The sequence below is a fragment of the Macrotis lagotis genome, chromosome 1, assembly GCF_037893015.1.
Source record: "Macrotis lagotis isolate mMagLag1 chromosome 1, bilby.v1.9.chrom.fasta, whole genome shotgun sequence".
Classification (NCBI taxonomy): domain Eukaryota; kingdom Metazoa; phylum Chordata; class Mammalia; order Peramelemorphia; family Peramelidae; genus Macrotis; species Macrotis lagotis.
This window is the reverse complement of record NC_133658.1, coordinates 147,132,701-147,160,121: the sequence shown is the minus strand read 5'-3', so window position 1 is coordinate 147,160,121 and position 27,421 is coordinate 147,132,701. Positions and strand designations below refer to the sequence as shown.

At 36.0% G+C, this 27,421-nt stretch overlaps 1 protein-coding gene across 10 annotated transcripts in view; it reads right to left on the bottom strand.

Annotated features, from left to right (window-relative positions):
- Positions 1-27,421, bottom strand: part of PSD3 (pleckstrin and Sec7 domain containing 3) — a 765,972-nt gene that overhangs the window by 284,012 nt on the left and 454,539 nt on the right. For 7 of the 10 annotated variants that reach the window (XM_074209082.1, XM_074209077.1, XM_074209078.1 and 4 more), the window contains 3 exons: positions 4,900-5,097; positions 4,728-4,808; positions 785-897 (listed from right to left, as the gene is read on the bottom strand). In XM_074209082.1, coding sequence (XP_074065183.1) covers positions 785-897; positions 4,728-4,808; positions 4,900-5,097 — 392 coding nt within the window. Of the gene's footprint in view, positions 1-784; positions 898-4,727; positions 4,809-4,899; positions 5,098-26,786; positions 26,885-27,421 lie in introns of those variants that run through there. The other 3 variants (XM_074209080.1, XM_074209086.1, XM_074209083.1) reach the window with 2 other exon arrangements.

Below are 27,421 nucleotides of genomic sequence, written 5' to 3'. Positions count from 1 at the left end.
GCACTGGCCCTGGAGTCAGAAGTACCTGAGTTCAAATCCGGCCTCAGATACTTAATAATTACCTAGCTGTGTGGCCTTATGCAAGCCACTTAACCCCATTGCCTTGCAAAAAAAGCTAAAAAAAAAAATCACAAAACAAAAAAAAAAAAACCACTATGCTTTCTTGTGGGGAACAAACTAAAATATCAGAAAAGATACCTATCTGCATTGAACAGTTCAAGACATCACTGTGAACCATTTGAAAACTGGCAAGTACAAGTATTGACAAATAATTTACCTTCCAAATTACATTTATTCTGTATCTGTCTTGTATGTACATGCTATTCATTTAGGGAAAGAGTTGTTTTTGCCTTTCTTTGTATTCCTAGAAGAGCTCTAACACTTGCTGACTGACAGTCCTATTTAGACAGCTTCAAAGCTAAGTGTAGACTATTTATTGTAAAGAAAGGTAATTCTTCATTTCTCACTGGACTGTACTCTGGACTTCAGTTCTCCCTGCTCCCTGAAATCCATTTTAAATAAAGTACCCAAGCCAACTATGCCCACTCCTGCCTTCCTCTCTGGGTTCTGCTCTTCAGGCTTCTTTTCTGCCTCTCCCTCCCAAACTCTTGAGTTTTCCTCTTCTTTTTAATGTGTTCCCCCCCCAATAGAAATTGAAGTCCTGGAGGGCAGGATCAACTCTCTTTTTTGCTTATATTTCTATTCCCAACATTTGGCATAGCTTCATAATTGTATTCTGACTCAACTTGACTTCAGAAATGGACAGTACCCTGAGCAAAATTACCTGCTGAAAAAACGGTGTCTGGATTACAATGAAAGTATCTGTTGGAGAAGTGGATTAAAACTCTCTCTCGTTCTTGGGTTTCCCCCATAAGGGAAAATGCCTTAAAGAAACACCTAAAATAGTTTTGAGAAAAGTAAAAATTAAAATAATGCATTTTTCTCATAGGTTTTACAATGTAATATTGTTTTAACATAGAGTTAAGGACCTAATCACAGTTACTTGAAAGGAAAGTAACCAACAAAAACAACAATAATAAGTACATGCTTTAAAATTTGCAAGGAACAAATATATTACATTTTATATATTACTTCATATGATCCTCACAACAACCCTATGTGGTAGGTGTTATCATTATCCCCATTTTACAGATGAGGAAACCATGGCTAAGTGAAGTGAAATGAATTGCCCTAGATCAAATAACTTTGATGATTTTGGTCACTTGAATCATGTCTGAGTCTTCATGACCCCATTTGGGACTTTCTTGACAAAGATAGTGAAGAGGGTTGCCATGTCCTTCTCTAGCTCATTTTATAGATTGAGGAAACAGATAAACAGGGTTAAGCAACTTGCCTGGGTCACAAAGCTAGTGAATATCTGACATCAAATCTAAACTCAGATCTTCCTGAACTCTATCCACTGCATCCTCCAATTACACCCCCACCTCAATTGTACTGACCAGGAATTGAACCTGGGAATCCCTCATGGGAGGCAAGAATTCTACCACTTAACCATCAATGCTATCACATGAACTGGATTTGAGTGAGAGGGGGCTGTGTTAAGTCACCAGCTTTACTTTCTCTTCCAGAGTCATCTGGGTCCAGTGGCCAAATTTGAATCAAGACGATTGGAGGTAGCCCTGGATGGTAAGACAATCAGGCTCAAGTGACTTGCCTAGGGTCACATAGTAAGTATCTGAGGTCAATTTTGAACTCAAGCCCTGGAGTCAGGAGGATCTGAGTTCAAATCCAGCCTCAAATACATACTGATTGTGTGATCCTGGGCAAGTCACTTAACCCTGATTGCCTCAGTTTGTAAAATGAGCCGGAGAAGGAAATGGCAAACTATATCAATTTCATTATCACATAAGTAAGTAGCACTGGTTAAGGCTTTAATTCATGTCTTCTAGCACTCTATCCACTATGCACCATCACTAGCAACTTACTCAACACATATTTGAGTTAAGTAGGCATCTAGATAGCATAGAAGATAAGAGCACTGAGCCTGGAATCTGGAAGATTCATCCTCATGAGTTCAAATCTTACCTCAGATACTCACTCCCTGTATGACCCTGGGCAAGTCACTTAAGCCTGTTTACCTCAGTTTCTCCATAAAATCAGAAAAACAACAAAATGGCATAGCACTGCAGTATCTTTGTCAATAAGCCCCAAAACGGGGTCACAAAGAGTCAGATACAATTGACAAAAATAGCAATAATCCTGAAAATTAGAAAGATGACAGTCTAATTGTTTTAAACTCATAAATGAAGATGAAAATGATATGATAATAGTATGATATTATATCATGATATCATGATATGACAATGGGGGATTGAGATGGCGATGAGAATCAACATGTATAACAATAACTAAAATAATAAATGCATACTTAAAAGCTGGGTCAATAAACATGGTGGTGAAACCATTTAAAAAATCTAGCTGTCCTTGCAATATGTTGTTATTTAGCTACTACTGCCAAAAGTTCTGTTCTTTCCTTGACTAAAAAAAAGTTCTTTACCCTTGATTTTTTTTTCTTATTATCATTACACCTAAATCATCATTAAAATTGTATAGTCTCTGGACAGGCTTCTAAAGTTCTTCACAATCCATCTTTCCAGAATTACTATGTACTACTTGTCCTTCCCCAATCCAAGCCTTCTCTTTGTTCCTCACACATTCTCCTCTTTTCCTCTACATGACTGCACTCATGCTGTTCCCCCACATCTACAATTCATTTCCTCATCATGGAATCCTTCTGTTCCTTCAAGGTACAGTTCCAGGATAACCAACAATGCTAGTTTTTCAAGATCACACCTCAACAGCAAATGTCCTCCCTCTTAAAATTCTTTATATTTACCTATTTTTGTACTTATCATTTTTACATTTCTTCTGAATCTAATTATATAGGTCTATGATGTCTCTGTATTAAAAGAAAAGCTTCTTATATTCTAATTTATTTAGAAGTAGAGATTAGATGGAGAGAAGGGATATCTATTTCTATTCCCAGCCCTCAGCACAGAGTCTGAGTAAACAGTTAAAAATTAGCTGTTGATTGTGAACATCTGATTCTTTGTTTGTTAACAACATAATTTCTTATTAGTTCTTGAACAGTTCCTAAGAATGATTGATTCACAAAAATCAAACCCCCTGCCAATCCCCCTTGGTAATGACTTTGAAATACAATAGAGCAGCACAGGGTCTGTCTGCCTCATATATTTACACACAGGTGTGGACCCTGAACATATATGTTTTAAATGTTCTAGGAAAGTTGGAATCTTATGATTAAATCTTTTGTAAATGTCACTTTGGTAAATGTCCACTTCCTTTCTTCCTTCTAAAACCAGTTATTATTATGTAAATCATAATTTTTGCCTAAAGGGGTCTTAGAAAACTTAACTTCCCATATTCAGCATCAAAATAAAAAGACCCACATTTCTCTAAAGGCATGGTTTCTTTAAACATCTATATAAGCTTGCAACTCTCCTTTATCTTCACTAGATGGCAGTTATGCCTCAATCCTATTTACATTAAGTAGAAATTAAAGAACCGAACTCGGGAAATGTGCCTATGTGTGTGTTTATGAATATGTGTATATGTTTGCACATATATGCATATATATAGATAGATAGCCACATAAATAACATATAAATAAATAATATATAAAATAACATGCATTCTTTAAAATTGGGAGAACAAATATGGAGGTAAAACCATTTTTATAATCTAGTTGTCCAAGTAATTTTTTGTCATTTATCTACTACTGTTGGAAATTCTGGTATCTTAAAAAAAAAAAAAAGATGTTATACTGAGGGAAGTTCTTGTTTCCCAACTGTTCCTCTGTCTTATCACTTCACCTAAATCATCATAAAACTCTACAACCAGTGAATGTGTGTTTAAAGCCATAGAAATGTGAAGGCAGCCTAGTCCTAAAACATTTTATAGCTCTCATTCTTGTTCTGTTCAAGAGTTATTTCAAAAGCATCAAAAACTAAGAAGTTGTTTAGGAAAAAATAAGCAGTATTACACTTAAAGAATGTATCCATTTAAGAAACTTCTTGGAATCCCAAATCTCATCTCTTTCTTTTACCATCTGCTTATAATTGGGATTTAGACTAAATTAATAGGGAAAATTAGATCCATGATATCACACATCATCTCTCTCACATTTGAGGACTTTCAGTTTCTTTAACTCTCAGGCCAGTTTTTGTTGTTCAGTCATGTCTACCTCTCCATGACCCCTTTTGGGGTTTTCCCTGCCAAGATACTGGAGTTATTTGCATTTTCTTATCTGACTCATTTTACAGATGAGGAAACTGAGGCAAATGGGATTAAATGATTTGCCCAGGGTCCCACACCTAGTAAATGACTGAAACAAGATCTGAAATCAGGAAGCTGAATCTTCCTATTTCTGCATGCTATTTCTTCTAGTCATTGCATCATCTAGCTATCCTTATTCTCGGGTTGGCTACTTCTCTTTTGGGGGCCTCAGTTTCCATATAAATAAAGTAAGAGTAAACTAGATGACTTTTAAAGGTCTCTTTTCCAGATCTTGATGTCTAATCCTATGATCTGGCCTAAGATTGCAGACCAATGAGAAGAGTTTGTTTTTAATGAATAAAATAAAAAATCAAACTTGAATATTATTACACTCTTGAAATAATTACTTCTTTGGGAGTAGAGTGACAACAATAACAATAAAAATGATATTTAATTATTAAACCATATACCTGAGAGATTGATCCAGCGTCATCCCCGTAAAATCAAAAAACTTAAGATATTCCTCAGCTACAAGTTTGCTGAATTCATTGCTACAAGAAAATGAAAAAAATAAACTCGATTAATCAAAAATCAACCTATAAATCTATGGATTCTCAAGCCAATGGGTTTAAAAATACATACTTCTTCCCTAAATGCTTCGCCACATCTGAACGTTTGAAGTGATCTAGGTGATAAAGACGTTTGGCCAGTCGTCTAGCTGCCTCCACGTTGCTGTTTGTTCCATTGCTGAGGTTCTCAGTAGATTCTTTTTCCAGAAATTCAGTACTCCCCATTTCACAATGGGGCTCTTGATTGGATTTTTTCAGCCCAACATCGCTGCTAGAAAAGAAGGGAAAAAAACACATATATAATATATATTAAAACCTCATTTTCACACAAAAATATTTGTAGCAACACTTTTTTCATATAACAAATAAATGGGAACCTAGAAAAGGTCCATTGGGGAATGACTTAAAAAATTATGGTACTGTGGAATATAATTATGTTGTAAGAAAAGATGAACTGATGAAAACAAAAGGTATGAAAAGTTGTATACAATTTAAAGCAAAAAAACATTAAATGAAAATGAAAGCATAAAAGCATCTCTACTCTCCTACAGAGGTAAGAGGTACATGCAATGAATGTAATAAATCATACACATTTTTAAACTTTTTCAATTTTCCTTTAAAAATAACATTATAGAAGTGGCTCTCTAAGCATGGAAATAATGAAGTCTTATTGAGTTCAAATCTGATTTCAGACACTTTCTAGCTAGTGTACCTTCTAACTAAAAAAAAAAGACACCAACAAGATTTTACTTTTTAAAAACCTCTATATTCCCCATCGGAAAATAAAATAATATTGAGACTTTCATGAATTTGCATAACATGGGATAGTTAATTTCAGTGGGCAAAGTAAGCCTATGTTTCTCTACTTATTAAAAAATTATAATAAAAAATTATAAACTACAAAGGCTGCAATAATTATCTTTTCGTAGTACTTCATTCAATCCAAATAGTCAAATGATCCCAATTGCAAAGTTATATCACTAAACTTGAACATCTAATAATGATATGGCATTTGAATGCAGAGTTTTAAATTCTTTTAGGTGTTTTCTTTCTTTTTTGCAGTTTGTTCCCCTAGTTCTAATTCCTCTTTCATCACAACTTAACTAATATGGAAATATTTTAAACACAATTTTACCATGCTGCCATGGGGAGGGAGGAAGGTAGTAAAAAAATGTGGAGCACATAAACTCACAAATGGATGAATGTTGAAAACTACCATTGCATGTAAATGGAAAAAAAATAATTTTTTTAAAATAGTATCATTAAGCAATAGCTAGGCAGCACAGTGGATAGAGCACAGGTCCTGAAGTCAGGAGGACCTGAGTTCAAATCCAGCTTCAGACATTTAATAATTACCTAGCTGTGTAACCTTAAGCAAATCAATTAACCCCATTGCCATGTAAAAACCAAAAAGTAAATAATTTAAATTAAATAGTATCATTAGAAGGAAGGCACAACAGCTAGGTGGCACAGTAAATAGTCAGGGCACAAATCAAAAAGATTCATTTTCCTTCCTGAGTTCAAATTTGTCCTCAGTCACATTGGTTGTGTGACCATAGGCAAGTTTCCTCAATTGTAAGGCAGACAGGAGCAGCTAGGTGGCGCAGTGAATAAAGCGCCGGCCCTGGAGTCAAGAGTACCTGGGTTCAAAGCTGGCCTCAGACACTTAATAATTACCTAGCTGTGTGGCCTTGGGCAAGCCACTTAACCCCATTTGCCTTGAAAAAAAAAAACTAAAAAAAATTGTAAGACAGACAACATGAAGTGACTTGTTGAGGATCATAAAGCTAAGAAGTATCTCAAACCAGATTTGAACTCAGAGGAGTCTACAGGTCCCTCACTGCATCCACTGTACCAAGTAGCTTTACCTTTGCCAAGAAAACCTCAAAGGAGTCACAGAATCGGATATGACTAAAAAGGACTAAACAACAAACCTACCTATGTGACTTTGGGTGGTTTACAGAACCTCTCTGGGCCTCCATTTCTTTTATATGAAGAAGAGGATTGGCTAAATGATTTATGAGATCTCCTCCTATGACTTTCTTTAAGCATACAAAGTCACAGTTTCCCACTTCTACAACTCATTTGTCCTAACATACAGATATCTCATTAAAAGAAAAAAACAAACTAGTGCATACAACTTGATCTAAATACAGATTCTTCCTTTTATTTTATTCATTTTTAAAATAAATTTAATATTTAAGTCAAAAAGAATAAAGTCATCAGACCTAAACTGGAAAAATACACCTAAAAGTATTCAGATGCTCATTCAGATTCCCAATAGTCAGAAAAGGAAGGATAAGAGCATCACAGGAAGAGAGCTGGACTCAATAGCAGTAAGAAATGAAAGGATGAGAGCATCAGAGGATGAGGGTCACAGGGGAGGAGAGCCAAAATGGACCTTAATTAGAAATGGAAGGATGAGAGCAATAGAGGAGGAGAGCAGACTGAATACGGGGTCCATGAAAATCTATGTATTTTAGAGATGAAGGACCCTAAAGAGATTAAGGGACTTAGTCACAGCTATACAGTTGCTTAAGAGAGACACCAATGAGACTTGAAACCACTCTATTAAGTCTAGGCTTTATAAAGTTAGGTTCATACTTATTTTAGCATGGCTTTGGTCAGTGGGTCAAAATCAACAGACTCCTTTCAAAAGTGGATAAGGAAAATATCATAAAGGTGACCCACAAAAATCTACAAACATATTTATGCATGAGAATCTGTAATAATAAATAAAATTGTTGAGCCTGAAAACCATACAAAATTATTAATGATTTAAAAAAATTTATAAAATAGGCAAAGTCAAGAATTCCTAAAATTGCATTCTCAGGTCCTCCCATTATGTTTTTAGCAGTTCACAGAAGTCGCTATTACTCAGATAAACAGTTTCTCCTCCTTCCCAAATAGAAACATTAATGCATCCTATTTAAGAACTGCTATGTACTGATCACTGGAAACATTGTTTACATTGGTAGAAATGAGACTAGAGAGCTGGGAGGTTAGGGATTGCAACCTATGATGTCATTCCCTGGTAGAAGGAGTTCCGGTGTCAAAACTTCCATCCAGATCAGCAATTTATTTTTTCATTTAATTTTTATTTGAATTTTATGAATATTTTCCTCTCCCTTTCCCTACTAACACTTTAAGGAGGCAAAATAAAAGCCTCATGACATACAGCAAACCACTTTCCTACATCTACCATATCTAGTAAGTATGTTGAGTTCACTGTGTTATTAATAGTAAGGTACAATACCTCTCTGGTAGATGTCCTTAGACATTTAAATGACCTGACCTCTCATAGAACAGGCTTATCAGAGTCAGGATAAGAACCCAGGGCTCTTGACTTCAAGGTCATTTTTCAATCTGCTAGGTCACCCGGGTTTCCATTATTCCCCTAAATCTCATTACAGCTCACATACAATTTTGCTATTTTTAAATAGCATCTACCCTCATCAAAAGCACTACAACCAATTTCTTTAGCCTACATTCTCTCACATGTCACAACTCTCTTGACACTTTCCAATCCAAACTCACCTAACCTACTTCACTCAATCTTCCTCATAATCTCCAACATTACGTCAGCCTCCATTCAGTCTCTAGGATGGTCTTCTTGAAGAAAAGCTTCAATAAAAGGAAAAATAAGGGAGGGGGTGAAGTCTCCCTTCCCGGCTTCCATCTGCTTCAATTTCAGGGTGCAAGATAGGATTCGGAAGGGTCCCTGAGGAATCACGGTGGCTGTTTTTCTACTTTAACTGTTAAGTCTCTGGAAGCATCAACTCACCAGCACCAGCAGGAATGCCAAAAAAAAAACATTCCAATGTCTAGCATACACTTCAGCCATCCTTCTGTGAAGTCAACCTTCTGAAGATATTTCCCGCACATACTCTTAAGTGTCTGCAGAACTCCACTGGCCCCCAGGTATTTAGTTCCCTGTGAGGTCACATTACTATGACCTCACATTCTCTGTGGATTGTTTATTGTTGGAGTTTTATCATGTTTTCACGCCCACATTAAAAACAAAAGCTGGAACACAGAGGCCCCTGTACATCAGTAGACCCATTGACAATAGGAACCAGGCCAGGCAAACACTAGAGAAGTCAGACTGAATGATCCCTATCACCAAGAGTACACGCCCTCCTCCTGTGTCCTTCAGTACTCAGAACACTGTCTATCTTAAAGCACTAGATGCTTTTCATTCATTACTTTATGATTTTGATTTTTTCCCCCTTTTTTCACTTTACTTTTCTTCCAATTTTTTTTCCTCTGGTTAAATAATACTCAACCCTATAAATCATTGGAGCAGTGAGGGAGAATTTAAATAAAAAAAAAGAAGTTCCACCAGATTAGAATAATTTTTTCTTTTGCAAAATAAACCATCACGAGAAAAAACAGACACTATATTGCATCCACTACCTTTCACTTTTAACTGTGAAATCACAAAACAACCTAGAACAAACCAGGTTTTACTGAAATACTTTCTTTGAACCTACCCAGGTCTACTATGTAAAGAATGATCATAATAAACAGTATCTCCACAAAAACTGACCATTCCATCAGAGAGAGAAAAAGAGTAAGCTGAATGATGTCTTTATCTGATTCAAGAATTTTTGCAATAACAACATAATCTTTCCCAAATACCTTATTAATTCACTCCATAACAACATGCTTGGTAGAAAATGGGAGATCCAATAATCATTAGACACATTTCCTACCCTCAGAAAACATAAAATCTAGCCAATGGAAGTAACCCACAAGAGTAGGCAAAATCAATATAGATTATAGACTGTCCCTAATATAGGATACTATGTAATAAGAGAATAAGGAATATACAAAGCGACATATATATACATATACATATATATATATGTATGTATATATAAGGAAAGAAGACTTGGGGATCAGGGGTGCTGAAAGGGTCACTGAAGAGGTAAAACTTAAACTCAGCCCAGAATTTCAACATGATAACGAGGAATAAGGGAGAGAAGAAGACAGACAGGGCAAAGATATAGACATACAAATGTTAGGTAGGTATGAGGGTCAATTCAGTTAGACTTTAAGGTAAACTGAGAAGAAGAGTATACAATAATCCTGGAAAGATAGCCAGTCAAATTATGGAAGAACCTGAAAAACAGGTTAAAAAGGTTAAACTTTATTTGCTAGACAATAAAGAATCCAAGTTAAATTATCCTTCAATTCATGTTGTTTCAACAATCATTCATGAAATGCCAACAAAGGGTGCTTGGACTAGCTCCATAATGGCCTATTTCACTACTGATCAAGTTTTCAATACTTTATTCCTTATAGTATTATCATCTAAACCCTTGTTTATCCTTAACCTATTGCTTCTTTTTTTTTTTACTTTTTTTTCTCTTGCAAGGCAATGGGGTTAAGTAACTTGCCCAATGTTACTAAGTAAGTATTAAGTGTCTGAGGCTGAATTTGAATTCAGGTCCTCCTCATTCCAAGGCAGCACTCCATCCACTGCATCACCTAGCTGCCCCAACTTATTGTTTCTTTTCAATGGTTTCTGCAATACATAGCAATAGCAGCGGCTAGGTGGCACAGTGGATAGAGCACCGGCCCTGGAGTCAGGAGTACCTGAGTTCAAATCCGGCCTCAGACACTTAATAATTACCTAGCCCTGTGGCCTTGGGCAAGCCACTTAACCCCACTGCCTTGCAAAAACTTAAAAAAACAAAAAACACTAGATTTACTATATCATAACCTCTTGTCTCAAAGGTCTCCTTTCCTATCCCCACCCCCAAAAGAAATTTAATTGTCTCCCTAGATCACATTCTCCTCTATTAATAATTTGTTTCTATTTTCTGCTGCTAGTTTTTCCACATGTTTCTCAACAAATTCTCTACAATTGCTAGAGAATGGAATGGAAAAAGTTTTCTGGTTTTTACAACATAAAGGGGATAGAAAAATGGAGCATTATTTATTATTTCATACTTGCTTTGAACCATAACTCATCATTCTACTGACCCTTCAATACAATTAGGTTAATTCAAGAATTGAGCTGCTGAGCCAAAGTATTTATTTCCTAGCTGATTTTACAAGTGATACTTTTGTGTTCCATGTTAATCACACAAAGAAGGTCAACATTGGAGTCCTGGGCCCATCACTGTCAGGAAATGATTATTTCAATTCTTTAAAGATCCATGGTTTCTTTAGCATGAATTCTTCCTCCACCAATGCAAATTATTGCCCCTTCTAACTCAGAAAACAGTCTTCACAAACTGCAGATAGTGACTGATTTTCTCCAACAGTAGCTAGTTTAGCTGATAGAAAACAGATATCCAATCAGTTGAGTTCATATAGTTCATGTGTTCTCCCATGAAGTAGCACACTCCCATTTTCCCAAGGATTTGATGATAGTCTTGGAGAACCCAGGAACTCTCAATTCTGACTTTCCTGTTGGCTCTCTTCTCATCTCTATATCTCATAATTTTTTTTTTGCTTCAAGATTCATCTGCAGTCTTCAGGAACTTTTCCTCCAAATATCTGTTCAATCAATAAATATTTATTTACTGTTTGATATGCCAGTCACTGTGTTAAACATTGGATTTACAAAAAGAGTGTTCCCATTACCAACTGAAGAGATAACATGCAAACAAATATTTACTAACAAGTTATAAAGAGGATAAATAGAAACAATTAACAGAAGGAAAGGATTCCTGTAAAAGATGGAAATTTAATTGGAACATAAAGGAAGCCAGGAAGTCAGTAGGCTATTGAGTGGGATGGGTGTTAGAAAAGGCCATTGGATTTGGCAAATAAGCAATCATTGATAACTTTGAAGAGTCTCAACTGAAGTTGAATTTCAAGGGGTTAAGAATTAAGAGAGAACATAGAAGAATCTACTGTAGATGGGCTTTTCAAAAAATCTAGCTACAGAGGGCAATAGAGATAGAAGAAGGTCATTATCAGGGGGGGAAAGAAGGATAATATGAAGGTTTTTAAGGATGAAGGAGACATAGGAGTGTTTGTAAGCAGTAGGAAATGAAGCAGTAGACAGAAAAGGCTGAAAATAAATGAGAATGGGAAAAGACAGGAAGCAATCTGAATTAGGATAGAATGAGATCTTGCTGACTCGATAGAAGGATTTTAATCTTGGTAAGAAGAAAGGTCATCTCATCATATGAGACAGGGATAAAGGGGAAATGATGGCAGAAGACATGTGAGTAAGGAGTTGGAGAAAAAGGAAGGAGAGTATACAATTTTTTTCTGTAAAATATAAGGCAAAGTTTCAATTTGAAAGAGAGGAATGAAAAAGATCAACTTTTGACCAGTGTGGGACATTGAGATGAGAGGTATAGAAGCAGTGACTAGCAACGATGATGGTCCAATTGAGGTTGTATAACATAAATTTGCTGTGGATCCATTCAAAATGGTTGCATGATTTTTCCTGCCTTTGTATGCATGTTAGAGCAAAGACAGTGAACAGTAGGAATGATCCAAACCTAAAAACTTGGCAAAAATGATAAAGAATCTAAGTATTCAAGAGAGGATTACCATGTGTGGTTGAATTGGTTCATCATGGAGTCAAGATAGAGAAAGGAGGAAAGAATAGTTAGTGCAGGGAGATAACAGAAGAGAGCTGAAATAAGGATGCAGATAAAGAGAAGGATGCTATAAGGGAAGGGAGAGGGAGATGAGAAATAAGAGAACTTCAGAATTCTTAAATATGATGGTGTGACAAAAGCAAGGCCATCTTTCTGTGTGGTTGACTAGAGTAGAGGAGTAAGTCATGAGAAAATTGAGAAACTGAGTGTGAGAAGTTAGTATGAGAGCAGGAGGAGAGGAAGAGAAAAACAATGTAAATCATCTACAAAACTCATTGAAGGGGGCCACTAGGTGGCACAGTGAATAGAGCACCAACCCTGGAGTCAGGAGTACCTGAGTTCAAATCAAACATCAGATACTTAATAATTACCTAGCTGTATGGCCTTGGGCAAGCCACTTAACCCCATTGCCTTGCAAAAAAAAAAATCATTGAAGAAAGAAGGGAGAGGATGTCTGATAGCTACCAGGGTTTTCATTCAGTGGTAGATATGAATAGCATGAATCTCAGAAAGAGAGGATTACTGAGTGATAGTGGAAAAGCTGGACTTTTTGTAAACCTCAGAAAAAGAGGATTACTGAGTGATGGTGGAAAAGCTGGATTTTTTGCAATGGGGAGCAAGAAATTTTAATCTTTTCCTATCTCAACCAGGGAAACACAGATTGAGTAAAAATAGAGTATTAGAAAAGGTATGTAGGAAGGCTGTATCATCTGGTGGTGGTCAGGTTTTAGTAATAGTTAATAAGATGGATTAAGTGGGAGATGGAAAGGTTTGGAAGAAAGGGAAATTTTTTGCTTATGGAACAGGTATTCCAAAAGGTATTGTGAATGGGCTGGATAGTGGCTGATTGAAACTGAGGTGGAAAGGTTGAAGGGGATAGGAATGTTGAGGAAGATGGGAAGAAGGAATTGCCTCATAGGGATGGGAATGGGTTTGGATGATAACCTACAGTTGTTCTGTTAAAGGATCTGAGAACTTTTCCACTGAGTGGAAAGGAGTTAAGAGGTTGGGCTCAGAGAAGCATAGTATAAGAGGGGAAAAGCACAGGGTCAGATAAGAGACCCAATTCACTACTCATCTTTCCCCACAAAGGTTAGAAATTAGACAGAAAAGGGTGCAACTAGAGATTAAAGTCAAACTTGCAAGGAGAAAGAAAAGCTTTCCTCAGCAACTCTCTTCTTCCTTTTCCCTTAAAAGCAGAACATGGAAGATCTAAAGCCAAAATGAAAGTTACTCTTCTGTACACCAGAGGTTCTTTACATCCAGTTGAAATATTGGGCTGACAGCAAGAAGTGTAAGTTGTTTTGACCTGGTACAGATGGAAGTTTTGGGCCAGAGAGAAAGATGCCTCTTACTGTCTTCCTTTATAGGGTATAGCGTGCCTATAATAATTTATTTTTGTTTTGTTTCTTTTACTCAAGAGAATGGGACCAAAGACCAAGTGATGTTTCTGGATCTTGCTACAGGTAAGAAGATAACTTATGAATCTATTACACATGTTTAAAAACAGTTCTGAACATCATTATCACTGAGACTTTAAAGACTGAAATACAGTATACTGTCTGCTCTATATCTTGACCCATCCAATCAGAGTTGTCCTCCAAGGGAGGGACAGACTCATTAACAGAAATTATCCAGGAGAGGAAAGCATTCAGAAAATAAACCAAAGAGTGGTGCCAAAGTCACTATCAATCTGGATGAACATCTAGTTTTGGCTGTTTTTTTTTAATTGACAAAAGGATGAGTACATTTCATAAAATACAACCAAAGGGTGGCGCCAAAGTCACTACTAATTTAGATATACATTTGGTTTAGGTCTGGTTTTTTATGGTTTTTTTTCTCAGTGTACTTATAAAAATGCAAGAATTTGCTTACCTAGTATTCGAGCAACTGGCAAAGTTTAGTCTTGAGTATAAACTCACACACAAATTGTATCTGTGGGTCAGATTTTTTTGCATGTATTTTCCTAAGGAGACTGAAGTTCTACAAGGACTTTTTTTTTGTCTTTCTGCATATCCCCAGTATATAGAATATAGCAAACACTTAAAGTCTTGATGATTAGTTGATAGATTGATTCAACTGTCATTCCTGATCAGTAAGTCCTAAGGAGCTGAGTATAGTACATAGAAGATGAAGATGATAATGATCACACTGCTGGTAAAGTCAGAGGCAATATTTGAAATCAAGCGTTTTTGACTCTATGGTGATGTTTGTGCTTCGTAAAGAAGATGACCGTGACATCATGACCCTGTACAAGATTTGAATTTGAGTGAGATCACCAGTCTCACTTTCGAGCCATCTGGGTTCAATGGTCAGATATGAATCAGAATGACTGGGGATGGACCTGAGTGCAAGTAACTTGTCCAAAGTCACAGTACTAGTAAGTATCTGAGGTCACATTTGAACTCAGATCCTGCCGACTTTAGGACCAGTAATTTTCCCACTTTCAGGCTCTATGCCCAAAACCCTATGCACCATTCCCTCTTTTTTCCTTTACTCAGTCATCCTCCTTCCATCTCTCCTTACATACTGGCAAACACAAACATACTTCTAGCTTCATATTTATTGGAACAAATAAATTACAACAATAGTTTGGAAGTTTCCTTACCAAATTAGTGAGGAATTCTCCATGCTTATTATATTCTAAGTTCTTAGGTTGTCAGTAAGATAAAGAAAAAAATTAGTAAATACATTAGCTGTAGTCCTATAAACTTATTCAGGTTCATGCTCATACTTCTGCTGCAGACTGAAATTCAAATGTTTGTTTAAACTGGGGTCTGCTGTGTTTATTATCACTATTAATATTATTTTAACCTCAAAAAGAGAAAGTACTTGAACTTTACAAGTACATTCAAGAAGTGTGCACTTCCTCAAAGGAGCTAGTCAAGCAGTCAGCATTCTTGTAAAATGGTAGCTCTCTACAAGGCTTTACTGTACTTAGTCATAAAAGATTATCCTGGCCATTAAAGAAAGAAATTAAGTGGCACTTCTACTACAGAAAATCCTAGTGGATAAGTTGCTGGTAGTTCCTAGGGAGTTCTCAGACCTTAGTCAATTAAGTCCATTAAGTCTTTAGCCACTTAAGAATAGTCATCAGTGGGGGGAACTATATGGTATAGTGGACAAAGCACTGGTCCTGGAGACAGAAGGACCTGAGTTCAAATACTGTCTTAAATGCTTGATAGTTACTAGCTGTCTGACCTTGGGCAAGTCACTTGATCCCATTGTCTTCAAAACCACACCCTCCCAAAAAAGAGAATGGTCATCAGAGTACAGGTTGATATGTGAGATTTTAAATTATAAAATAAATCCACTCAAGAACTCTTGTGCACTATGGGAAATTCTTTGGCCCTCTCACCATGGCCAAAGTAAAACCAAGATGCTTGAGAAAACACAAGACCTACACTTCCCACATAATTAATATTGGTTTTACATGGTGGTTGGGGAGGGTCACATTCTGACAGCTTGAATATTATAGGTAATAACAACTAACAATAATAATAATTGACATTTCTATAGTGCCTTAAGGCTTGCCAAGTATTTAGTTATTTAAGGGAATGTGCTTCAAAGAACTCATGTAAAACATTCTTCAGTATACAGGGTATTTTCTCATAATCATCCTATAAGGGTCTGGTAAGTGATATTATCCCATTTTAAAGAAGCAAAAATTGAAGAGGTCTAAGCTTCTTCTACTGCAAATTGAAGGGATTTCACTAGATGATCTCCCAAGTCTTTTCATTCTAAAATTCTATGATCCTGTAACTTGTCCACAATCAAGTGATTTGGACATGTGGAAAAGGGTAACATACATGTATTAAGCTCCTACAGTGTGTTTTACAAATTTCTTATCAGTTCCACACAACTGTCGGAGCATAGGTATGATTATCGTCTTTACTTAAAAAGAAAATATAAAAGAAAATAAAATTAAGTCTTTAGTCACTTAATCAGTGGGCAGCTAAATGGTGCAGTGGACAAAGCATTGGTCCTGGAGACAGGAGGACCTGAGATCAAATACTGTCTCAAATGCTTGATAGTTACTAGCTGTCTGACCTTGGGCAAGTCACTTGATCCCATTGCCTTCAAAACCACACCCTCCCCCCCAAAAAGAATGGTGATCAGGGTATGTACAGGTTTGTACAGTAGCACAAGGGTATGTGGTACATTATTTGAGAAAACTGAGGCAGACAATGTTACTTGTCCAAGGTCACACAGCTAAAGCTGGATCAAATTTGAACTCAGGTTTTCCTAGTTTTCAAGTTCAGCACTCTATCCATCCAACCACCTCACTGCCTCACAAAACATTTTTCAAACACAGGTTTTCTGACCTCAAAGCACCATACTGCCTTCAATATCATAGTTGTTTTTTAATGGGATTTATGGAAGGAAGTCTGTTAAAAAAAATTTACACAAATCTGGTAAGTGAGTCACAATAAATCTTTTCCACAAAAACTCAGGTCAATCATTCTGCAGACCCTTTATCAACAGAGATGTGGCAGAAAATAAAAGAATAACAGAGTCCAAGAATGACACAAAATGCTTCAGGGACAGCCACTACCCCACCTGTTACCTGGTCAGCCCACCCCCTCTCCTTTTGTACTTTGTTTTTTTCTGTATTTGATCATGGCCTGGTCAGACCAGACCTAGCATAAAGTTCCAGAGCCAGGAAGATCTGAGCTCAAGGAACATCTTGGACACCTTTGGGGACATGTCTGTGGACAGGTCACTTATCTTTCAATGGCAACTCTCTAAGACTTGGAATTCCGGAGAAGGTAGTCAGAGACCACTCCACATTTCCCCGGCCCAATATGGAAACATCAGCAAAATCTTCCCTGATTTCTAGAAATACAGAGTGTTTCTTTAAGACTTCTTTTTCTGAAATAGGAGGCTTTATACTAGATGAGGCAATTTTGAGTCCTAAATCTTTCTTTTTCAAAGGGCTTCTTCATCACCACAATATAACATGCCAAAATATTGCATAAAACGTTACAATACTGATATCCTTCCAGACAAAAAAGAAAATAAAATTAACAGGAGTCAACTTACATTTTTTCCTTTATAAATAAAAAGCTGAAACAAAAATCATCCACATAAAATCACTTAGTGGGATACCCTGCAAAAAAAACCAGAGATCTCAACCAGAATGTTACCTTTACAAAGCCTCCTGTTTATATAAGAAATCCCAACCCTTCCTGTTTTCTTGAACTCAAAACAACTAATCTCAAAAAAACAAAAATGAAAATGAAAAATCCCTCTTATGGAAACTACAAAAGGTAATAAATAAACCATTAGCCCCAATGTCCACTTAAAGGGGTGCTTTACAAAAAGGCAAAGACCTTAATGACTTTACCTCACCTATTTACTCAGAGATGTGAAATTACTCTGAGGGCATGAAGAACAGGAAAGAATAGGAAAGGATGTGTATGTATACAGGAAGGAAAGTAAAAATTGCAAAGCTGTGGATTTTCATTAAGTGACTTCAAAGAAAGATAAGAGGAGAAATGAAAATAAAGTTTTCTTAAATATGAAAGTTGCCTTGACCTAGTTTGCTTAGGAATTCAAGGAAATAAACAAGACAAGAAAAGAGACAAGCAAAAATCTTACTGAACATGAAAAACATGGGATGCTTTTTTGTAAGGCATCCCTCTACACAACCTCAATCATAGAAAAGACACCACTTTTTCTTTCTATAAAAGGCTGCAAATTTAAAAATAATGTACCTAGGTATTATTGCATTTCATATTTACTATACTCTTTTAAGACAATTAGATGGTACAGGGGATAAAGGGCCTGAAGATAGGATGACTCCCTCTTACTGAGTTTAAATCTGGTTTCAGACACTTCCTAGCTGTGTGACCTTGGACAAATTACTTAAACCCTGTTTGCTTCAGCTTCTTCATTTGTAAAAATGAGCTGAAGAAGGAAATCTCAATGCACTTCAGTAACTTCAGAAAAAAAAGAACAAAAAAAACCCAAAGGGATGATAAAGGATCAGATACCATTGAACAACAACAATACTCTTTTAACTTAAAACTCAAAATCTGAGGCCAGATTTGAACTGACTCCAGGTTTAGCACCCTAACCAACAAACTACGGAAGTGGGATTAAACTTAAATAGACAAAGGAGTCTCATTCTTATATAAGGATCTTATATAAGGACCCATGTAGGCCTCAAAATAACTTAGAAAGGGGTGGCTAGGTGGTGCAGTGGATAGAGCACTGGCCTTGGAGTCAGGAGTACCTGGGTTCAAATCAGACCTCAGACACTTAATTACCTAGCCATGTGGTCTTGGGCAAGCCACTTAACCCCACTGCCTTGCAAAATCTTAAAAAAAAACTTAGAAAACCATATCAATATTATCTACATTCTGCCACATTTCATTTATTTAGTTAACTATGTCCTAATTACATTTTAACATTTCTTCCCTCCTCTAACCCCAAGAGCAGCAGCCTCTTGTTTGATACCTCTGGTCTAGAGCATGGAGAGTGTAAGTGACTTAATTAGGGCAACTCAGCCACTGTATGTCAGAGATATGACTTGAACCCTGAATATACTGAGATATAGACAAGACTGATAGATAAACATGTAATTATCTTATTTTATCTAATATAGTAAGAATCTTATTTAATAAAATATAGCCTAGATATAAGTTATGATTTTATATGCTTGTTATTTTATTTATTCATATTATAAATATGTTTATAGAAATGCTATCTATTCTAGACATCATAAATTATTTTATAATAGATTTATATTATAATACATACTTATATATTATAAATTATATTATTTCATTTCAATATTATATACAATCAATAATTTCAAAAGTTACAGGAAACCTCTCCTCCCATCAACTCCCAATTCCCCCAGTAGAGTTCAGACACAACTATGTGTCTTGGAATAAAAATACCATGCTTTCTAACAGATATCTATTCCTGTCAAAAATACTTTCAAAACAGGTGCATATTGGGCCGTAGGCAACTAGATTTGCAAAAATACTAGGTTTAACTGATAGGTTTCTAAAATAAAAACACAAACACAAGCATAAAGTGTTGTCTATTCACCCAGATTTCTGGTAAATTATAGTTATAAGCTAGAAAGGACTGGTAGCGCAGTGTCTACTCTGCACATTGTAGATCTGAAACCTACTGGCATTTTTTTTAACGACCTTAATGCAGCAGAACTTTCCCTGAATAACTGTTATACTGTTCAAAGTTCCAATAGACCTACAGAGCCAATAAGAAAATTTATTCTAGTAATAGGCTCACCAGAAGAGCGGGGAAAAGTCCAAATACTAAATTTTCTGGCTCTGTAATCGGACATCAAAGCCATACAGGGTGAAAAGTATCCAATAAGTAACCACCACCCTTCTAGTAGATTAATTTATTTGTTGACACAAACCTACCAATATATACTAAGCAAAAAAATACCCTAAAGAAAAATACAGAATGTTGCCTTTTACGAAACTGTATGAATTCCTTCCTCCTTAGTTCCTAAAGCCAGTTGACAACTAGAATTTAGTTCATTTTCTTTATTTATTTCTCAAGCTACACTTGGAACACACTAGAATGTTTAATAATTCCTTGTTGATCGATTTTTAGAGATTCCATCTGATACTGGGTCTGAGACACCAGTCAGCAGGTTGAAGTTACATTTGAATACTCCCTAGATGACATCTTTAGAATAGGGTGGGGAGGGAGGGGGAAAAAATTACCTGATAATTTTGTTATATACAAGAGGAAAGGCAAGCTGCATATAATAGATTTGCAGTATGTGCAATCCTCATTTTTTTAAAAAAATTGACTTTGTTTTTTCTTTTTAAGTTCAGAATAAAAAAATAAAAAATAAATTCAAATGACTTTATCTGAAAGGAAGAGGAGTATAGAAATACTACTGGGTGCTGTTAAAATAAGTTTGGGAAACACTACATTTGCAACTGACACACAATGCCAAGGCACTGAAGTTCTGTAAATTATTATTTACAATAAGTTATAGCTGCCTTTAAAATCAGTCTCATCTGGGGGCAGCTAGGTTGCACAATGGATAGAGCACTAGTCCTGGATTCGGGAGGACCTGAGTTCAAATTCAGTCTCAGACACTTAATAGCCTAGCTGTGTGGTCTTGGGAAGTCATTTAACCCCACTGCCTTAAATAATTTTTTTTAAAAAGTCTCATCTGTTCCAAAAGATTTCCAATGAATTTCAAAAGCTAAAAATGAGATAAACTTTCTAGACATGAAGACTAATTTGTCACTGAACTGTGGTGTGACAAGAGCCCAATGAATCCTTTTATAATATAGAGAAATAGCTGAATAAAATAAAAAAAGAATACAGAATTCCAAATGAAAACCAACAGAAATACACACATGCACGTATTGTATTGTATTGTATTGTATTGTATTGTATTGTATTGTATTGTATTGTATTGTATTGTATTAACTAGAACAAAAACTTTTAACTTGGGTTCTGTGAATATATATTTTTTCTTAATATATTAATAACTGAATTTTAATATGATTAGTTTCCTTTGCCACCCTATTTCATTTAATGCATCATTCCAAGAAGGAGTCCACAGGCTTCACCAAAGTGACAAAGAGGTTCATGACAAAAAAAGTTAAGGACCTCTGAATCAAATTTCTTCTAATTCTAATTGTTGGTACATATTTTATCTGTTATTTATGTTACTGACAATCTCAATGATGGAGGAAGTTTCCAAACCTGGAGTCCCTTACTATAATCAAATCAAAAGTGAGGAGTGTGTGCACACAAACTCCCAAGTCGTATATTTTGATTTTATAAAACTGCAATGATAAATTCCTAGATTATTAATCGTGGTGTAGAGGAATGGAAGAGGAGATGAGAAGAGGTGCATGTGAGAGTTAGCTGAGTGATAAATTGTCTAGAACTGCCAAGGTGGATGTAACCACAGTCAAAAGACTTGATCAATTACAGAGGGGTACAAGGTTAAGAATTATCAATCTGTGGGCAGCTAGGTGGCGCAGTGGAAAGAGCACCAGCCCTGGAGTCAGGAGGACCTGAGTTCAAATCCGACCTCAGACACTTTATAATTACCTAGCTGTGTGGCCTTGGGCAAGCCACTTAACTCCACTGGCTAGCAAAAACCTTAAAAAAATATCAATCTGGTATTTGATGGAATGATTGGTGATTTATTTTATAAACAGAGGGCACCCTTCCCGATTCATCAATACCACAAGGTCACAGAAACATAGATTTAGAACTGAAAAGAACCTTCAAATGCAAACCCTTCATTTTACAAATGAGGAAACTAAGGCAAAGAACAGTCAAGTAACTTAGGTACACACATATATAGTATCTAAAGTTGAATTTGAATCCAGGAATTTTTTACTTCTAACAATACAATTTCTTATCAATATTATTTTATTGGTAATATTTACCTTATCAACATCATTTGTTCAACTTATGGGTTTAGTAATCTTACTCATTGAATGTGTTTGTCACTAGCAGTAAAGAAGAAAAATGGAGGTCAGAAGAGGAAGAGAATCAAAAGAGAGTGTAGATATGGCAGTGTTTTCCACCCTACTTAGGCAACTACCTCTAATATCTAGGGATGTCAGATAATATCATTTCAGCTGACAGAGACAGAAGTGGGGGGGGGGAGAGAGAGAGACAGAGAGAGAGACAGAGAGAGAGACAGAGAGAGAGACAGAGAGAGACAGAGACAGAGAGAGACAGAGACAGAGACACAGAGAGACAGAGAAAGATTGATTTCCCTTTATATGGTGACAATGCAATTGACAAGACTAAGGGAAGTAAGAAAAGGAATAAGATGCAAAAGGTATGGGAGGAATAATAAGATGCCAATATTTGGTCTTGGAGCTCTCCCCAGTCTTCCTCACTGCTGAGTAAATAAGCATGGCAGCAGAATTAGAGTTAGAAAGACCTTAGCGACCATCTCCTCCGGCTCCTTTATTTTATAAGTCACCTGAAGGGTCTCCAAATGGGAGAAGTGTGTGAGAACTAAAGTTCTGGTCTATCATCCCTCACCCGAGACAGGGCCTTCAGCTCCACCACTAAGGAGGGAGTCTTGTGCTAATGGCCTTGGGCTTACATTCTGATAATGAAACTGAGGCTCAAAGAAATTAAGTTCCAGAGCTGGGATTTGAAACAAGTACTTCCTCTGATAAGAAATACAGCATTCCTTCCACTTCACCCCATATTTCACCAGGCTCCCAAAGCCCATAGAATGGACCAGAACTGGGAAAGTAAGCAACGATGAATGGGAACAGTTCATGGGATCTGAGGCAGAAGGAAAGAGGGATTCTGAAAGAGATCCCTTCTTTCATTCTTGCCCAGGAAAGGGGAAAGAAGATGGAATATGACATACTAACACTAAATTAAGGTTTAAAGGCATAGGCTATATGGTTCCCATTTTTTAAATCCAATACATTACTGGAAAGAGTGCCTTAGAGAGGAATGTTAAAGTGAAATCCTGGTAATAACTTCATTATTTTCTTTGTTTGGCTAAACATCATTGGATGATTTCAAGTAAGCAATTAAAGGAAGCAAGTACTCCAATGTAGAACATTTTCTTCATTCACTATGACTGAAAACAATAGAGAATAAAGCCCCCACCCCACACTTAACACTTTTGCATCCAGAAACCTCTGCCCAAAATACAACATTCATTTATACTTTTAAAAAACAGAAAGAATAAAAGAACTATTTTTATATAATAAAAATTGTTTATCTGAGAGCAACAGCTAATATTATTTGCAATGGGACAATTCTAGAAGTATTCACAGTACATGCAAGACTAAAGCAAAGGCTATTTCAGTTTCCTACTATTATTCATCATAGTTCTAGAAATGCTAAAATTAGCAATGAAACCAAAGAGACCAAATGAGACCAATGAGACCAAATTTCAACAAATTGTGGTACACCAAAATGATAGATATGATAAACTGAATGCGATGGATTCAGAAATGCACAGACATACAAACTAATTTCTATTGTTGTTCATTCATTTCAGTCATTTTCAATTCTCAATGATCCTATCTGAGAGATACTAGAGTGTATTGCCATTTCCTTTTCCAACTGATTTTCTAAATGAGGAAACTGAGGCAAAAAAAGTAAATGACTTAACCAGAGTTGCACAGCTAAGTGTCTGAGAGCAGATATAAACTCAGGAAATTCACACACACACACACACACACACACACACAAGAATTTTGAGAAAGCAGAATGACAAAGTTTGGTATCAAAAAAATATTTGAAGACATCTTCCTTCCTTCCATAATTTTCTGCAAAAATGGGAAGGAAATCCTGGGTAGGGAACAGTACATACAACAATTTTTTGATGTGTTGGTTAAACTTTGCTGAAATTTTTTTTACCTTTTTCTTTCAGTGAAGATTCTCTACAGATGTGAGGTAGAGATAAAATGGGAATTATATATGATGTATCAACTTTTTTACAAATGGAGAAAACACTATTGCCAATAGTGTGAAAATTTCTGATTTGAGTGAAAAAAAATCTAATGCACCTTAATGTAACTACTTTAGACTTCCACTAATACTGATAGTCTTCCCTGTTTATTGGACAGAAAATTTAAGAAAAAAAGGATAGCTAGTCTTACATGATAGTAAAAAATGTCAAATAATTTATAGTATATAATAACACTTAATAATTAACTATAAAATTCTGTGCAGATATAATTATTGATGTTAACAACTATGATATATTTCAGTGAAACCACAAAGCAAATTAAATTTATATAAAAATGGGCAATAATATGGATGGGAAATCTATAGGGGGAAAAGCTTAGAACTTCAACATTATAAAAATGATTTTCTTACAATTTCCTTGGAAATTAATAAGGGACATTTCAACCCTGGAATACCCCTAAAGATCAAAATAAATTATTCTGTTTTTTTGTGGACAAGAGGTTTGATCCCTTTTGTGACAAAAATAGTGGGTTGCAATCCTGAGAACTCCTTGTGACTTCTATATCCAGACCTAAAGTGAATCACATTATTTTCAGCATTTATTTATTCTCATCACCTTAAACTATCCTTTTAGAGCGACACTTTAAGGAGGGCACAGCAGAAATTGACCTTTATGGGGAGGTCTTTCAAAAAGGCCTTCAGCTGAATGAAAGAGGAATATTCAATCTATATCTTCAGTAAATATTAGGTATACTTTAGGGAAATAGGAGGTACAGTGAATATAGAGCCAGACCTGGGAGTCAGGAAGATCCACGTTCAAATCTAGTTTCAGACACCTAATAGCTGAGTGACCCTGGGTAAGTCACTTCTCCCTGTTTGCCTCAGTTTCCTCAGTTGTGGAATGGGGACAATAATAACACATACTCCAAAAGGTTATTATAAGGATTGTTATAAGGATGAAATGAGTAACAAATATAAAAGTGCTCTGCAAGCTTTAAAGCACAATATACACTGTATCTTTCACTCCTATATTCCACCCTTTCTAAGCTTCCTGAGCCAAAGTCATTTCACAGTGACTTCACCTTATCCCCAGTGAAATTTCCCAGGCCTGGAAGAGGAGCGATTTGTCAATTTAACCAACATGAAGCAAATGTCTGATAAGTAATGCAGTAGAGATTTAAAAAGTATAAATAAAACAGTCCTCCACGAAGCTTGCTTTCTATCAGAAGATATATATTTAAAATGAAAAAAAGAATATATAATTATAGATATAGATATATATGTGTATATGGATATATGGATATATGGATATATACATATATATGTATTATACATAAGTATACATGCATAATATATAAGTAAATATATAAACAAATAAATACATAATAAATATGATGTACAGGGGCTAGGGGGCATTAAAAACTGGGTACATCAGGAAAGGTCTTATATATAAAGTATTACAGTGACAGTTCCCTGCCCAGCTTTGGTATAGAGGCAACTAAGTGATGGTGGATTAAATACCAAGATTTAAATTCAAATCCAGCCTCAGATACTTTAGCTGTCACCCATCTGTTTCTGTTTCTCATCTATAAAATGAGGCTAATAACAGTACCAACTTCCCAGACTTTCTATGAAATAAAAAATGAGATTTTTTAAAGTACTTTGCAAATCTTAAAACATTCAATAAATGCTTGTTGTTGCTATTGTGGTATCTCTTAGGTCTAAAGCAAGAACTGCATATATGCTTAATAAATACTTGTCAAAACAAAACTTCTCCCAAAATGAGAGTATGGTCATTTCATTCACGTCCAATTCTTTGTGACCCTATTTAGGGTTTTCTAGGCAAAAATACTGGAGAGATTTGTAATTTCCTTCTCCAACTCAATTTTTATGGTGAGGAAACAGAGGCAAATAGGGATAAGTGACTTGCCCAGGGTCAGAAACTATTAAGTATCTGAGGTCAGATTTCCCAGAATTGAGAATTTGTGCTGTATCCACAGTTGTCTTTAGAGGGAATTATCCAAGGTTATAAGCCCAAGCCAAGGAGTTAGAATGGGGGCTCAACTACTATTTACTACCTGTGTGACCTTGGGGAGATACCTCACATCTCTCCAGTCCTCAGTTTCTTCAACAATAAATGAGGTCCCTTTTCAGCTCTAAATCTATGATCCTATTATTTTCTTTCTAAAATAAATTGTCTTATCCTGCATGTTACTTTATGAAAGGCACAATGGAACAAAGACTAACTCTGGATTGAGAACACATGAGTTCGGTCCTGTCTTGGGACATACAGCCATTTAAGCCATCAACAAAGCCACCTGACCTGAGTACCCTCAGGTAACCCTCCAGGAGACTATAAAAACAGTGCAAAACAACTCCCAGTGTGTATCAATGGAAGGATTTTCCATACCAGAAATTCTCTATTCCATTCTTAAAAATCTCAATCTCTAGGATATGAGTAGAGAAAAGAAAAATGAATTTTAGGTATAATCTGAAAGAGAACCTAGACCAACTCAAAGCTTCACAATTTCTTGTTGGTTCTGGCTCCTAACAAAATAAACTTTAACAGTATTTACTATAGACCGTTACTACATTAAAGTAACCATTTAAAAGATGGAGCAATAGATTAGAGAAAGGAGAAAGGGAAGAAGAGAGAAAAGGAGGAGAAAGGTATAAGGAAAAAGAGGGAGAGAGGGAAGAAAAGATGGAAAAAGGAAAAGAGAAAAGGAGGGCAGGTAAAGAGAGGGAGAAAAAAGAGAAGGGAAGAAGTCAAGGAGAAAAAAGAAAAAGGACAGAAGGAGAGGGAAGAAGAAAAAAGAGGAAAAGAAGACAAAAAAGAGGAAGGGAGGGGAGAAATGACAGGGAAAGAGGGTGAAGAAAAAAGAAGAAAAAATACAGGGACAGAGGGAGAGAAAAGAGGGAGAAAGAAGGAAGGAAGGAAGAAATGAAGAAAATGCAAACAATTCACCAGGTCTCCTTAGGTGTTAGAAGTGAATATTTCTGTGGATTTGAAGGAATGACCCCAGTTGGACTTTGAGGGCTGCCTCCAGCTGAACACTGAAATCTGTCCTCCACAGACAAGCCTTCTGCAACTCCATTCGCAAAGTAAATTCCATTCATATCACCAAAGGATGACGTTTCTTCACCATGTCACAACACTGTCACATGGAAGTCGGGTCACAGTGGCCAAAATGTACAAAGAGAGTCAATATCATCATTGAACCACTGACAAAGTTTGATAAAAATACATGAGGATTTGATGTTCTCCTTTAAGAGTTAAGCTTGCTTCTCTATTCTGCATTATATTTTTAAAGCATTTTCACACACATTCTCTTATTTTATCCTCTCTGCAATCTTCTCAGGTAGGCAATGCAGGTGTGACAAGCCCCATTTTACAGATGAGAAAACTAAGTAGACTATTAAGCAGCATGCCCAAAGCCACAATACTAGTTACTAATAGACCCCCAAACAATAATGCAAAGTCCCCAGCCTCCCAATTCTAAGTCAAGGACAATTTTCCTAAACCCAGTTTATATGTAAAAGATCAAAGAATTATCAGAACTGGTAGGGTCCTTAGAGATCAGTATTCCAAACATAAACTTC